Genomic DNA, 14,089 nt, shown 5'->3' with positions numbered 1-14,089 from the left:
AATGAAACAAGTAAATAGGCATTTGAAATTTAAGTAGACTTTTAATACTATTAATTAAAAGTTAATCCAACCACAAATCCAATAAGATTTATTATTTACTAGAGTGTATGCACATCTGTATTAATTTCATTGCTACAGTTCCTTGGATATTACTCCAAAGAGACTCAAAGCCATTCTAAATATCTTAAATGGCTTACAAGGTAACCAGAGCAACATTCAAAAATCAGCTCCCAACATCAGTTTTTTTGCCATGGATAATGAAGAATGACAATGAGGGAAACTGCAGATGCTCTGCGGATGTGAATGAGGCAACTGGGGACCTACTGGGGTCTACAGTGTCCTAGGTACATATTCTGACCCTCTCATGTCTCATCATATTTAAATTCCATAAAGAGGTGTAGAAATCAGTTATAAACACAGTAATGTATTAGCAGAATATTAATAAAAAATTAGGTTCAAAAAAAGAATGACACAAAAAGACCACTTAAATAATCTTCTTGCAACTCTTCAGAATGCACAGATCTTCTTTGAAGGTCATATTTTTAGGAGATTAAGTGTTACAATAAAAGTTTATTCATTTCTCCTGCATGACATATGCTTTAAGCTAATGCCTATTATCCAAGAGCAATGACAGTAGGACAGCTCTTTATCTCAAGTGAATGATTGTATGAATATCCTATTTAAAAAAAAATACTTCAGAGCCAATGACTCCTTAACACCAAACCGTTATGATGTTTCTAGCCTCTGGACTAGTCAGGAATGTTTTAATGATACAGGATATACTTTAGTGACATAGTAGCCAGAAATTTTAGGTTGTGAAATATTCTACCGTAGCTCTTCTTCTGTATGCTCTAAAGAACCGCATTTTCTTAAACAATTATTGCCCAAGTTACTCTTGCAAACGTATTTAAGTTACCATTTTGCTAAAAGCTCCTTTCAAACTGAATTTATAGCTAAGTTCTCAAAAGTAAGTGTGTTTCCTTCCTAACACATCACTTAAGTCTGAATTTTTCTAAATCCCTAGACATAGCTAATGATACCAACAGGGCAGTCAGAGGTATGGATCTTTAATAAATGAAATCCTACTACAATTACGGTAAGTAATATTTGGCAAAAGTTTGCTTCTTCCTGTGATATAGTAATGAATGATATTTTCAACTCACTTAAAAGCCCACAATCAAGGTTTGTGTCTCTGTATTTATCCCAATGTTTAATACTGTATTTCATTCATGTTCTAGTCTGTAAACAACATCTACCAGTAAATAGTGTCTTAAATAGTGGTTCACTCTCTGCTACCTTAATGGAGACGCATGGAGGAGGAACCCTTTCATTACCTTTCTGTACAGCTATTGGGAGTTCTTGGAGCTTCCAAATGGACCAAGAGTCGATTTTCATGCTAATTCTTTTCTTTCGTGATTTTTGTTGTTTTAAGGCTTGTTCTGCTTCTGCTCTGTCAGTTTCGAGACTTTTAATGAGGTGAATGGCCTCTGATAGCAATGTCTCCATCCTCTTCTTCAACTCAGGACACTTCACATCTTAAAATGGGAACATGCATTCACGCATGTTAATAAACAAGCCCACAGGCAATATGATGACAGAACATATGTCTTACTTGTAGTAGTTTTTCAAATATTTACATGTTTAAGAAAATAATGTTAGGGGGTAATAAAGAAGAACATATTCAAAACACTGAGACAGGTGATCTTTGTAAAAATAAACAATACCAAAGTCCAAACTGTACTCAACTCTCTGTTGGTACAGAAATCAATGTTTGAATGATACAAAGACATCCTTTGCACAGTGCACAAAAACATCCTCCAAGAGTGTGTTCAAATTTCTTTAATCGTTCCTAAATTAATACAATCTATAATGCAAATGGCCTTGTCTTAGAAAGAAAGATACACTAAATCCAACACAAGAATATTAGAAGTAAGAGTCTGTTTTTGGGGTTAATAAAGAGCTAATCAGCCAATTAGCTGGGCAGAAGAAAATAGGGTACGATTTCTGATTCCAGTTGGCAGGTCCCAGAGAGGTGAGAGAGTGGAGAGATCCTGTGGAGGGACTAGGATGTACCATGAGATTGTGATGACAGAGCATCCCACACATGGACTAGAGTGAGTCAGGGCAAGACCTGATTGTCAAGTGGTGGGGCATTTATCTGGGTATTAGGAGCCTAATCAGGTTAGAAAAGCTCAGAATCTGCTTATCTTAGGTTAATAAAAGAAAAAGATATAGAGAAAGAAAGAAAGAAAGAAAGAAAGAAAGAAAGAAAGAAAGAAAGAAAGAAAGAAAGAAAGAAAGAAAGGAAGGAAGGAAGGAAGGAAGGAAGGAAGGAAGGAAGGAAGGAAGGAAGGAAGGAAGGAAAGGAGAAAAGTTAAATAATCGTTGAAAAGCCATTTGTAAGAGGAACACTCCTCCACTGCTGGTGGGATTGCAAGCTGATACAACCACTCTGGAAATCAGTCTGCTGGTTCCTCAGAAAACTGGGCATGACACTTCCGGAGGACCCTGCTATACCACTCCTGGGCATATACCCAGAGGATTCCCCAGTATGCAATAAGGACACATGCTCCACTATGTTCATAGCGGCCTTATTTATAATAGCCAGAAGCTGGAAAGAATCCAGATGCCCCTCAATGGAGGAATGGATACAGAAAATGTGGTATATTTACACAATAGACTACTCCTCAGCAATTAAAAACAATGAATTCATGAAATTCTTAGGCAAGTGGTTGGAACTGGAAAATATCATCCTAAGTGAGGTAACCCAATCACAAAAGAATACACATGGAATGTAGTCACTGATAAGTGGATATTATCCTAGAAGCTCTGATTATCCAAGATACAACTCACATATCAAATCATTCCCAAGAAGGAAGGAGAGGGCCCTGGTCCTGGAAAGGCTTGATGCAGCATTGTAGGAGATTACCAGAACAGAGAAGTGGGAGGGCATTGATTGGGGAATGGGCAGAGGGAAGAGGGCTTATGGAATTTATGGGGAGGGGGAAACTGGGAAAGGGGAAATCATTTGGAATGTAAACAAAGAATATAGAAAATTTTTTTAAAAAAGAAAAGAAAAAAAGAAAAAGAAAAGGAAAAAAAAAACATATGTAATGTAAAACAGAGCCAGGCATGATGGCACTGACCTGTAATATTAGCACTTGAGAAGGTGGTATTGTAAGACCTCTCTGTGGGTTCAGGGATAGTCTGAGCCACAGAGGGAGATATTTGCCTTGAAAAAAAATGTAAGAGATTAAACACTATATTATCCAGTCATGAAGATAATACAAAGATGATGTCATGTTCTGTTGAGACAGAATTTTCAGTAAACACATAGAAAGCACATGTAAAGCCTCACCCAGTAACTTTAAGAGAATCACTCCTAGGAGTAAAACACTACACAGGCTGCTTTATTTTTAAATCATGGCCATATTTCCTGTGAATCTTTAAGGGCACAAATGATACTGAGCAATTTAAATCAATATTGAAGATGACTCCATCTCTGGAAAAGAAGACATTGATATTCTTCAGCTTTATCAGATAATAACTTCTCCACTTAGCCTTGGCAAGAATTCATCAGAAAATTCCAAATTCTATTTATTCAGCCTTAATTAACTTTGTTAATGAGAGATGCCTGTGATCTCTGGTTCACAGCTCAGGAATAATATGGCTTAATGTTAACAAAGTATTAGCAGAGGTATTCATTCATCTGCTTGTGAACAAAATGTGTACAAGGATTATTATTTCCTCCTCCAATGATAATATGCTTTTCTCTACAGGGAACAAGGTAAGGAAGGCAGATGAGAGGCCTGGTCTGCTGATATTTGTAGCTACACAGGCTGACTGTCACCAATATGTGACATGACAAGAATACATTAGCACAGTATCAAGAAAATAAAGGACCCCATGGAGGGCAGGGGGAGGTAAGACAGTGAGTTGGCATAAAAAATGAAAGTGATGGATATATCTCTCTTTTCTTTTGGATAATAAGGACAATGACTTTTCTGGGAGATGGCAGTGTTATAAATGGCCATGTAATGGCTATAAAGACAAACTATACTATTGTATAACTTCTACTGTCCTAGAGAGCTTGATAAAGGAACTGACATGTGCCCTTCAAAGAAATAATCTTAATGGGCAAAAATAACTTTCTCTGGCCCCAGCTTTATCCCGTTTCTTTGAACCAACCGTTGACTTTCTGTCTGGGTACTTTATTGAGTGAGGTTTTTTTTTTTTTTTTTTTAATGCAGCATTGACAATTTGTGAATGATTTCATAATCCATCTTCCTAAGACGCTTTTTTTCCTAAAATACACAGATACTCATGTTACTGCCAATCTCAGCACTTTAATAGATTTATCTGTGTTTTACCAAAGTTCTTCATTTACAAATTTCCTTTTGCTCTTTAATGGCATACAAACAAATATATCTGTAAGTGACTTGTGGTGTCACTGATCCATTGTCATATACCTTTCTCTAATTATCCCCCAAACCAACTCACTTACTGTCTATGTGAGCAATGGCTTGCACTTTTTAACATAAGTGCCTTTAAAAAGCCACTGTCTTCCTGGTCCTGTGTGTCTGAGTCTCACTCATGCATATTTCTGATGGATGTTATGCTAGATTCTCTCCCTGTGTCTGTGGCCATCAGTGAGTTGAATCTTTTTTTCCTCTGTATCTGTAATGTATAAATATTGATGTTTTCACCTTCTCTTTAGACATTAATACAGAAAATAAATAAATAAAATGAATCAGTCAAAACAGAGCACAGGAATGAGTAATGCTTTTAAACAAAATATTCTTCCTTTTAATGAAAAGTTCCGAGTTCATCAGTTTTCCTCCAGTGAAGGCATTTATAAATTTTTGTGTCAGGCAAAGATGAGAAATCTGGTATAATCTCACATACCCAAATATGTTGAAATAGTATTAATAATAACTTTAAGCCAATACTAAATTTTGCAACTTTTTATTAATTATGGTAAACTCTGATCATATGGAAGCTACTGAACTATAGCTATTTATATTTCACTGTAAGTTAAAACTAAACTTTAGAGTTAAGTTTTTTTAGTCTTATTGGCCACATGCTAACTGGTCAGTAGTTCTCTGTGGATGATAGCTGCCCCACTGGAGGCAGGCAGACAGACAGACAGACAGACAGAATAACTTAATTATCACAGAAAAGTTTATCAATGATTCTCAACTGTTATTAGTTCTTTGCGTTACGGGCAGGTATCACTGTAAACCCACAATTTAGTCCAGTGTCTGGTACAGAAGTCATTAATAATAATATGCATTAGCTGAGGACATGTTTCCCAGAATGGTATAGTGGGCTCTTTTCCCTATTCAATATCCAGAAAATTCATAAGAATAATAATTATCGATTTCAGAACTATATTAAATAAAGGTCTATAAACAATTTTATATCGCTAAGTATCAAAAGCAAACTTACCCTTTGCTTTTTCTGGGTAGAATTCTGCCTCTGGAGTAAAGACACCCAAATCTTCCTCTGTACCTTTGATGGCAGAAGTCCTATACATACAGAAAAAGGACAATGGCATCAATTGTAAAAGACAGATGCAAAAAGTTAGTTATGCAAAAATTGGTAAAGCATTTCTGTGTAATGTCAAATGTCACTTGCATGGTAACGTTACTGAACAGTTAACTGATAGAAGAAAACTATATTACCCAGTAGGATTTATACTCAAATTAATAGAAACTTAAAACAATCAAAGTGTCTTGAACCTTGAGAGGCCATTAAAACAGTACTTTTATGTACAAATCCTTAATTCCTAGAAATTTTATGATGCAGCTTTATTTATAAACTGTGTGCATGTGTACCATCATATGCGTGTGTGCGTGTGTGTGTGTGTGTGTGCGTGTGCGCGTGTGTGTGTGTGTGTGTGTGTGTGTGAGTGTGTACTCTATACTGATGTGTGCATGCTTGCCTACAAGAAGAGGACATGAGGCCCACTGGAGCTGGAGTTCAGTTGTGATCAGCCTGATGTAGGTGCTGGAAACTGAGCTAGCGTCCTCTGCAAGATTAGTATACACTGTAAAGTACTGAGCTACCTCTCCAGTTCCACGAGATAGGTTTGACTGAAAATCAGTTGGATGATAAAAATTTTGTTTTCAGATTAGTGAATTCTGGGAAGCCAAGAGAAGCTTACAAAGGGTAAAGTTAACCATTTAAGACTTAAATTTAGTAAGATTTAAGAATCTCCCACCTCACCCGTCCAGCATCCACCCTTCTCTGGGACATCAAAGTCTCCTCAGGACAAAGCACATCCCCTCCTACTGAGGCCAGACAAGGCACTCCTCTACTACATGTGTAGTGGGGTCTAGAGACCAGCCCAGGTATGCTCTTTGGTTGGAGACTTAATCCCTGGGAACTCTGAGAGGTTAGATTAGTTGATACTTTTGTTCTTTCTATGCAGTTGTAATCCCCTTCAGCACCTTTGAATTTTGAAAACAAATGGATCAAAGTAGAAAATATCATCCTGAGTCAGGTAGACCCAAAAGCAACATATATGGTATGTCCTCACTGATAAGTGGGTATTAGTCAAAAAGTTCAGAATAATCATGATACTTCTTAACAAGAAGGAAAGCTTCAGTGTGGATGGTTCAATCCCACTTAGAAGGGGCAACAAAATAATCATGGGAGGCAGAGGGAATGAGGGACCTGGGTGGGAGAGGGGAGGGAAAGGAAAATAAGAGGGGGAAGGATCAGGTATGGGGTGAGACAGGAGAGCAGCCCAGAGGGCCAGGAGAATGGAAAGAAATATGCAGCAATGTGGGTTGGGGAACAGAGTGAATCACTTGAAAATCCCAGACACCAGGGAGCTGGGAGGCTCCCAGGACTCAGTGGGGATGACATAGGCAGGCATGTGGGAAGATATACCACCTCCAGTAGATAGACATGGCCCTCAGTTGAGGAATGGGTTCACCCAAGCATTTCAAAAATTTTAACCCAGAGTTAATACTGTCTAAAGGACAGGGACAAAAACTGGATCAGAGACTAACTAAAGGAAAGGCCATCCAAAGACCTTGGGATCCATCCCATCCACAGACACCAAATCCTGACACTGTTATTGATACCATGTTGTACTTGCAAACAAGAGCCTGGCAAGGCTGTCCTCCGAGAGGCTCTGCTAGCACCTGACTACGACAGATACAGATACCTACAGTCAACTATTGGACTAAGCCTGGGGACTCTAAACGGAAGAGTCATTTCCTTTATCAAGAAATGTCTTACTGGGGTTTGATTAATACATCATTGTTTTTTAATTATCACTATTTCTCTAGTCTATTGCTAGGATCCTAAATTGAGTCTTTCTGCATTTCACTGATGGAATTTTTTTTTTTCGAGGCAGGGTTTCCCTGTGTAGCCCTGGCTGTCCTGGAACTCTGTAGACCAGGCTGGCCTTGAACTCAAGAAATCTGCCTGCCTCTGCCTCCCAAGTGCTGGGATTAAATGCGTGCACCACCACCGCCTGGCAACTGATGGAAATTTTAACATAAATCAGCATCAATGGGAGGATGGACTTTTAAAAAGTTTTTACTAAATGTCGATAAAATTAACACAATCCCCATTCCTAAATATAATTAGAGCTCATGAGAATGACCCATATTCAGTTATCTTAAACACCACAGAGAATACCACACTGTAGTGATGCTTCAGCTTTTATAAAATTCATCAAAAAATTTCACATCTTGCTTTTTTGCATATCATTCCTATAAATTTTAATATATTAATTAATATCTATAATGGTTGCATATTATATTTCAAATTTATTTAAAAGCTCCTGGTTTTATAAGATACAACCACTATCTTATTTTATTTTTTACTTTCCTTATTTCGGAACTTTAAAAAAATTATGTTTTTGTGTTGAAATTTTAAAATAATAAAAATTAATTGTCCCCAAATCAATGATTAAATAATGCTTTTCTTCTGTCTTGCGATCTTTATTGCCTGCTCTGGCACGTTCTCATATAACAACTAGCTACAGTTCTGACAGTATTACTATTGTCGTTGTTTGTCCATCTGTTAGTTTTGGTCCCCTCTATATAACCATGATTGCCTAGAACTCTCTATGTAGATCAGGCTGGCCTCAACCTCACAGCGATCTGCCTACTTCTGCATGTAAGGAATAAGATTAAAGGCATGAACCATCACACCAGGCTAGGTTTAGTCTTGTATATTCTCTCCCGACATTTCCTTCTAATTTTAATTAATCTTTCTATTGCACTTTTAAAATCAAATTACATAAAGTTAACTATTTGATTAGTGGTCCCTTCTTTCTGTCATACTAGTCTTTATCAGTAAATCAGCTGCTTTCTGTCTATATGGATGCAGCTATAATAAATATTCCATATAAAATATTTATATAACCATAGCCATGTGTCCAGCCCCTACAAAATATATATTATACTTGTATATAATATATGTATATACATGAATATATTATGTTTGTGTATGTTGTATTATTATTAGAACTTCATTGTTTTTTAGGCATAAAGTATTTCATTGCATAGATAAACCCCACTGTTTTAATTTACTGATAGATTTTATTTCTCACCTTTTAGCTATTATAAAGAGTGATGCTTTGAGCATGGATATTTAAGTTTTCACTTCAAAACCTGTTTTAAATACTTCGGAGACAATTAGCTTAGAGTGAAAATGGTTGAATTATAGGATCTTGCAGGATTTTATTTTTTGCTTTTTTGTTTCCTTTGCTTATATTTTTTTGAAGAAGAGTATTAATATAGAGGTTGGACTTGGTGCCAATTGATCACCATCTGGCTTCTGCTCTAGTATTTGGGTGAGAGAGAGTGACAGCTGTAGTCGACTAAAGGTTTTATATTTTAAGTAAAAGATTCTATACAATGTATTTTGATCATATTTTGTTCCCCGATTCTCTCCCCACCCCCTTATTCTCCAGACATTATGTTCTTTCTCTTTCAGTTTACACACACACACACACACAGACAGACAGACACACCCACACAGACACACAAATTGAAAACAAAAACAAACAACAAATAAAATAACAATAACAGAAGCCAGAAGCCAAAATAAAACAAAGGCCCACAAAACTAAATAAACTAACAAAACAAGCAAGCAAATAAACAAATGAAAAACCCAAAAGTAGAGTTTGTCTTATCCAACTGTTCTTGGACACAGGACCTGTCCTGAAGTGTGCTTGATATGACTGTGACATTGCATTGAAGAGAACCCTTTGCCAGCAGGTATCAATAGCAACTATCTTCCATTTTGGAGTGGACCCCATGTCTACTTCCTCCATCTGAGTGCTGTGACCCTACCTGGATTGAACCTGTGTGAGTCTTGTGCATGTTTCCACAGCATGTGAGTTCCTTTCTGTATCGGCCCTGTTATGTCTGGAAGACACTGCTTCCCTGAAGTTCTCTCTATTGCACCTCTCACAATGTTTGTGCCTCCTCTCTTTCATAGACTCTTGAGCCTTGAGTAGATGCATTGAATAAAGATGTTCCACTGAGGACTGAATGTCTCAAAATCTCTGACTTTCTTCTGCACATTGTCCAGTTATGGGACTCTGTGTTAATTCCCATCTACTGCAAGAAGCTTAGCTGATTAGAATGGAGCAAGGAACTCATCTATGGGTATAACAATATGTCATTAGGAATCATTTTATCATTATGTTCAGGCTAAAGATTTTTGATTACTGATACTATCTATCTCCTTCAGGGATTTTCTTTCTCCTTGAGTCACTTACTATAAGTTATATGGTTCCAGAAGTTAACAGCATCGTGTGATTTATCCATTCTTGCACTTTCATGCTTTTCATTTGGAGGTTTAATCTATTTTCATATAAGTTAACCATTCACAACAAAGGATTTATTTCTATAATATTACAGCTATTTCCTATATTACTAATATTTTTGTTAGAAAAGGAAGAAAGAAAGTTCTGCCCAACTCAGCAAACGGGCTCTGCTTTGTGGAATTCTGATATTTATCTTGGCTGATTACAACCCTGTCTCTGCCTAAGGTTCCCACCCATGGAACACACACAGTTCAGCAAGAAGAGCAGGATAGAGGCATCACCAGTTCATCTGAGCCCATTTCTCACCTTCAAATCTGCCCATTTCTAGGATCCCAACTTTACAAGTGTTGGGAAAGCTCATTTTGCACATCACATGCATTTCGGTGCCCATATCTTTCTCTCCCCTGGGACTCTGATTTATCTTCGGCTTTCCCTGGTTATTTGTCGCCTTGGCCACCATGACAAGTATAGAATCCACTGCCTGGAGACCACACAAGCACTGTGATAGGAGTCGGGTGTATGGCCAGAACCATCAAAGGGACACTTTTAAAAATGAAATCTCATTTCCCCTGGCAATAGGAATTCACAGAACAAGTATGGCATGTTCTCATGGCTACCACTGATACAGGAGAATGGAAGGCAGGTGCTTTCTATTGCCTTAATGTTCTGGCTCAGTGGGCTAGTTCTTTAATGGTTTTCTCCTTGATGTCAACTTTTTGCTAGATTCCAGAAATCTGACCACATTCACCCTCACATGAGTACACTATTCCACTCATCCCTCTCTCCACTATAGCTCCTTCAGTTCCTTCCCTGTATTTTAATATCTAGCATGTGAAACACTACTTTCAAGTTTTCCATTCATCCTCAAATAAAGCTGGGGAACTACACATTACAAAAAGTTCAACATTTTTGAGAAAAATAAAAGAATCATTAAAGTTTCTTACCATTCTTCAAAAGAATCTTCAAACTGTCAAAATAAAACAGTCCAATAAAAATCAAAATTTAAACATCTCAAAAAACAATTGGTAAACTTCACTTAAAACCACTTAAATTTAAACTGATAAAATTCAGTTATTAGCTTCAAATTATATTTTTCCATTGTGTCATGATATGTGTATATATAATCCATTTACTATATATTTTTCTCAAGCCCACTTTTTTATTATTATTATAAGGTTTTCCCACACTTTAAAACCCATGTACTTCTAAATCTTAACCACTTAAATGCTTCTTTTCTCCACACAGTTACCAGTGGAGAATCATTGAGTCTTAATGTGTTAAAGGATGCTAACCATAAAACATGACAATATGGACTAAATTTGGATTTCAAAAACATGTGCATGAGCAAATCGGGGCAAGGGATTGGAGATACGATATGATATTCTTACTTTTAGAATGGGATGAGGAAAGAATAAGCATCTAAGTATAGGTCTATGATGTTCTTTACAAGAAGATGGCCATGTGCTGTGGCATACAGCCTTAGTCCTAGCACTGATTTCTGTGACTTCAGGGCTTTCCTGGTAAAAGTAACATATTCTAGTCCAGGGAAGGAGTACATAATACAAGTGGGTGATGAGAAGACATAACTGACAGAAAGAAGCCTTACAGAAGACAAGATGAGGGCTATCAAGATGTAGCCAGAGCTGGAAGAGAAACCCCTATACAGTATAAGAACTGATAATTGTGATATTCAATTCTTTGGGTGAGATAAAAAAGAGTTTAAGGCATTTTGTTACAGCTTTCATTAGAATGGTTTAATGGATGATGAAGGACTAAAAGGAATGTTTGAACAAAGAGCTGGGGTTACCAGCAGAGATTACTACAGGAAGTTCTGATGGACAATGAGAATAATTAGAGAGAGCACCCTTAATGACACCACCAGTGTTGATTTTGGTCACTGTGGAATGCATTCTTATAAAGTGGGCTATTCTTGAATGCTTTTCCACATTATTCAGGATTCCAGCTGTAGACATGGAACTCAGAGTCACCAGATTTGCAGTTTGTATTTTTGTCATTTTAGAAGGATAGTAGAATAGACAGATACAAGCAGCATATAAACCAGTTGGGGTGGACTTTAAGAGATGGATGGAGGCAAATGCCAATGATATAAAGGAAACAATAGCTATGTCCAATTTTGAAGATTCATAGACTATAAGTAAAATATAAGAACAGATTGAGAGAAGTCTACGTTTCAAAGAGTTCATAGAGAATCAGTCAATAAATGTGAAGTTTCAGAGTAAAAACATAATAAATGATGCTAATTTTTTCCATTTAGAATTGGAAGCACCTTCACATTCATGTTTTGTAACCCTTTTATTGGCAAACTGCCAGGGACAGATGTTACTGCACAGCGTGGAGAACATGTGTATAGCCCACAGATACACCTGGCCTCAGGCTGACTCTGCACTGACCATGCGGTCTTAAGGAACATAAGAAAAACAACCTCAGAGTTGAGTTTCTGTCTTGGAAGGTTCAGATAAGTATTCATGAGATCATGGAAAGTGATTAATACAAAATATGGATGATTTCATATCACTCTATTGTCCACTTATTGGTAATAATGTTAATATTCTTTTTGGACACAATTTTCTTAATATTTTCAGATGTTTCCTATGTATTTTTAATAACACTTTTTTAATCATGGTAGCAGATTGAAGATTTGTATTAAACAATGAGAAAAATTTAGACTCAGTAGAGTTCATTCTTAACTAGGTAATACTGTAGTTTAGGCATGCCAGGACAGAAATGTGGAAGGCAAAAATTATTATTGGTTTGTATGGAAAATTATCCAGGAATATTTTTTCCTCTAGCATTTGCCAGGAATTCTGCTCCATGGAGAAATAAAATATAGAAAAAACATAACCAAGTGTCCGTTCTGAAGATATTTCTTTCTAAGGTCATTATGGCTTGAACTTAAAATGTCCCCGCTGGGCTCAGTTTCTACAGCTGCGGGTACTTTTGGGAGATGAGAATTCCCTGAAGAAAGTAGACCCTGCCATCCCTTCTATTGGGTGTGTGTTGCCTAGTCTACCTGCCAAGATGTGGAGAGGTAGCTGCTTTCTCCTGACACTATGATGCTCCCTAATGGATGTCTTGTCTACCCTGCCATCAGGACGTACATCCTTTAGACTGTGAGCCAAGTAAATCCTCCTGATGATGTTTTAGGTTAGTGTCATGCCACATGATAGCAACTAATCATCTTCCAGTTGAAAAAAGGTGCTGAATTGTTTTCATTTATATTTTACCTTGTGTCACTTCACAAGAACCCTCAGTAGAAATTCTATGCATCTAAGAGACATGATACAGCAAAATATTTCGTGTGCTTTACATTAGGATTACAATAAACAGTAACTATCATAATGATTTGTCAAGGGATCTACAGATCTAGTTTTACATTTTTTTTAAAAAATAATATGGATAATTGAGAATTAGAGTAATGGGAAGCACACCCATCAATAATTATCTTTCTGTTCTATTTCTTTATATGATTTCAGATTCCGGAATCTGTTTGCCATGTGATCTGCAATTGTACTAATGTATATGCTGATTTGGAGGCGTATAGGCAAAAGAGGTGCTGCTATGCAATAATATTGAACAATAATATTAAAAAATGATGCATATAGTTATTTGTTGTAATAGCTCATGTGTGCGCTGAGATTCTTCCTATTCCAACACTTGACCTAACACACTGTCAGGGTCTTCTCACACCCTCCTTAGGTCATACAACATGTCTCTTCAAAGCCTATGATCTTGACCATCAAACCAATACCTCTCAAAAAAGATTACTTCCTAGAGCAGAACATTCTCTATGTTAGATCAAGGGACCAAAATAAAGAAACAGAAAAGACATATATATATAGCAACTCCATTCCTCTGCCTGAACAAGCACATTAGTTTTTCAGAATGTCATCTTAGTAACAAGTTAAGAGAAGTTGTTCATTTTTCAATAATTCATTACTAAATGAAATGATTACAAGTTGCTCTGAGTTCAGTATGGAATTCTTTTTAGAATAACAAGAGCAGAATTTGACAGGTTAACATGACCAAGAAAAAAATCATTATATCTTCATCAACAGACATAGTGTATTTATTTAAGAAAAAGAAAACTCATTTAAAAGGGCACACTGTCCTTTTAGACAATGAATTTACTTATCATTTCTTCCTTGTAGTGACTCCAGTGTGAACTCTGCTTGCCTTTTAGTCATGCTGGCTGATGGAAATGACAAATTAGCATGATTGTTTATGTTAAAGAGCAAACAGGCAGGGGAAAAAACTATTTAATAAGGTCAT

The 14,089-nt window shown here is 36.7% G+C and overlaps 1 protein-coding gene across 1 annotated transcript in view; it reads right to left on the bottom strand.

Annotated features, from left to right (window-relative positions):
- Window positions 1-14,089, bottom strand: part of Ccdc178 (coiled-coil domain containing 178) — a 378,492-nt gene that overhangs the window by 347,144 nt on the left and 17,259 nt on the right. The window contains exons 5-7 of the mRNA XM_052155657.1: window positions 10,744-10,766; window positions 5,449-5,528; window positions 1,335-1,535 (exon numbers count right to left, since the gene is read on the bottom strand). Of these exons, the coding sequence (XP_052011617.1) occupies window positions 1,335-1,535; window positions 5,449-5,528; window positions 10,744-10,766 (304 nt within the window). The remainder of the gene's footprint in view (window positions 1-1,334; window positions 1,536-5,448; window positions 5,529-10,743; window positions 10,767-14,089) is intronic.

Source organism: Apodemus sylvaticus, chromosome 13, assembly GCF_947179515.1.
Source record: "Apodemus sylvaticus chromosome 13, mApoSyl1.1, whole genome shotgun sequence".
Lineage (NCBI taxonomy): Eukaryota > Metazoa > Chordata > Mammalia > Rodentia > Muridae > Apodemus > Apodemus sylvaticus.
This window is presented reverse-complemented; position numbering and strand designations above follow the sequence as displayed.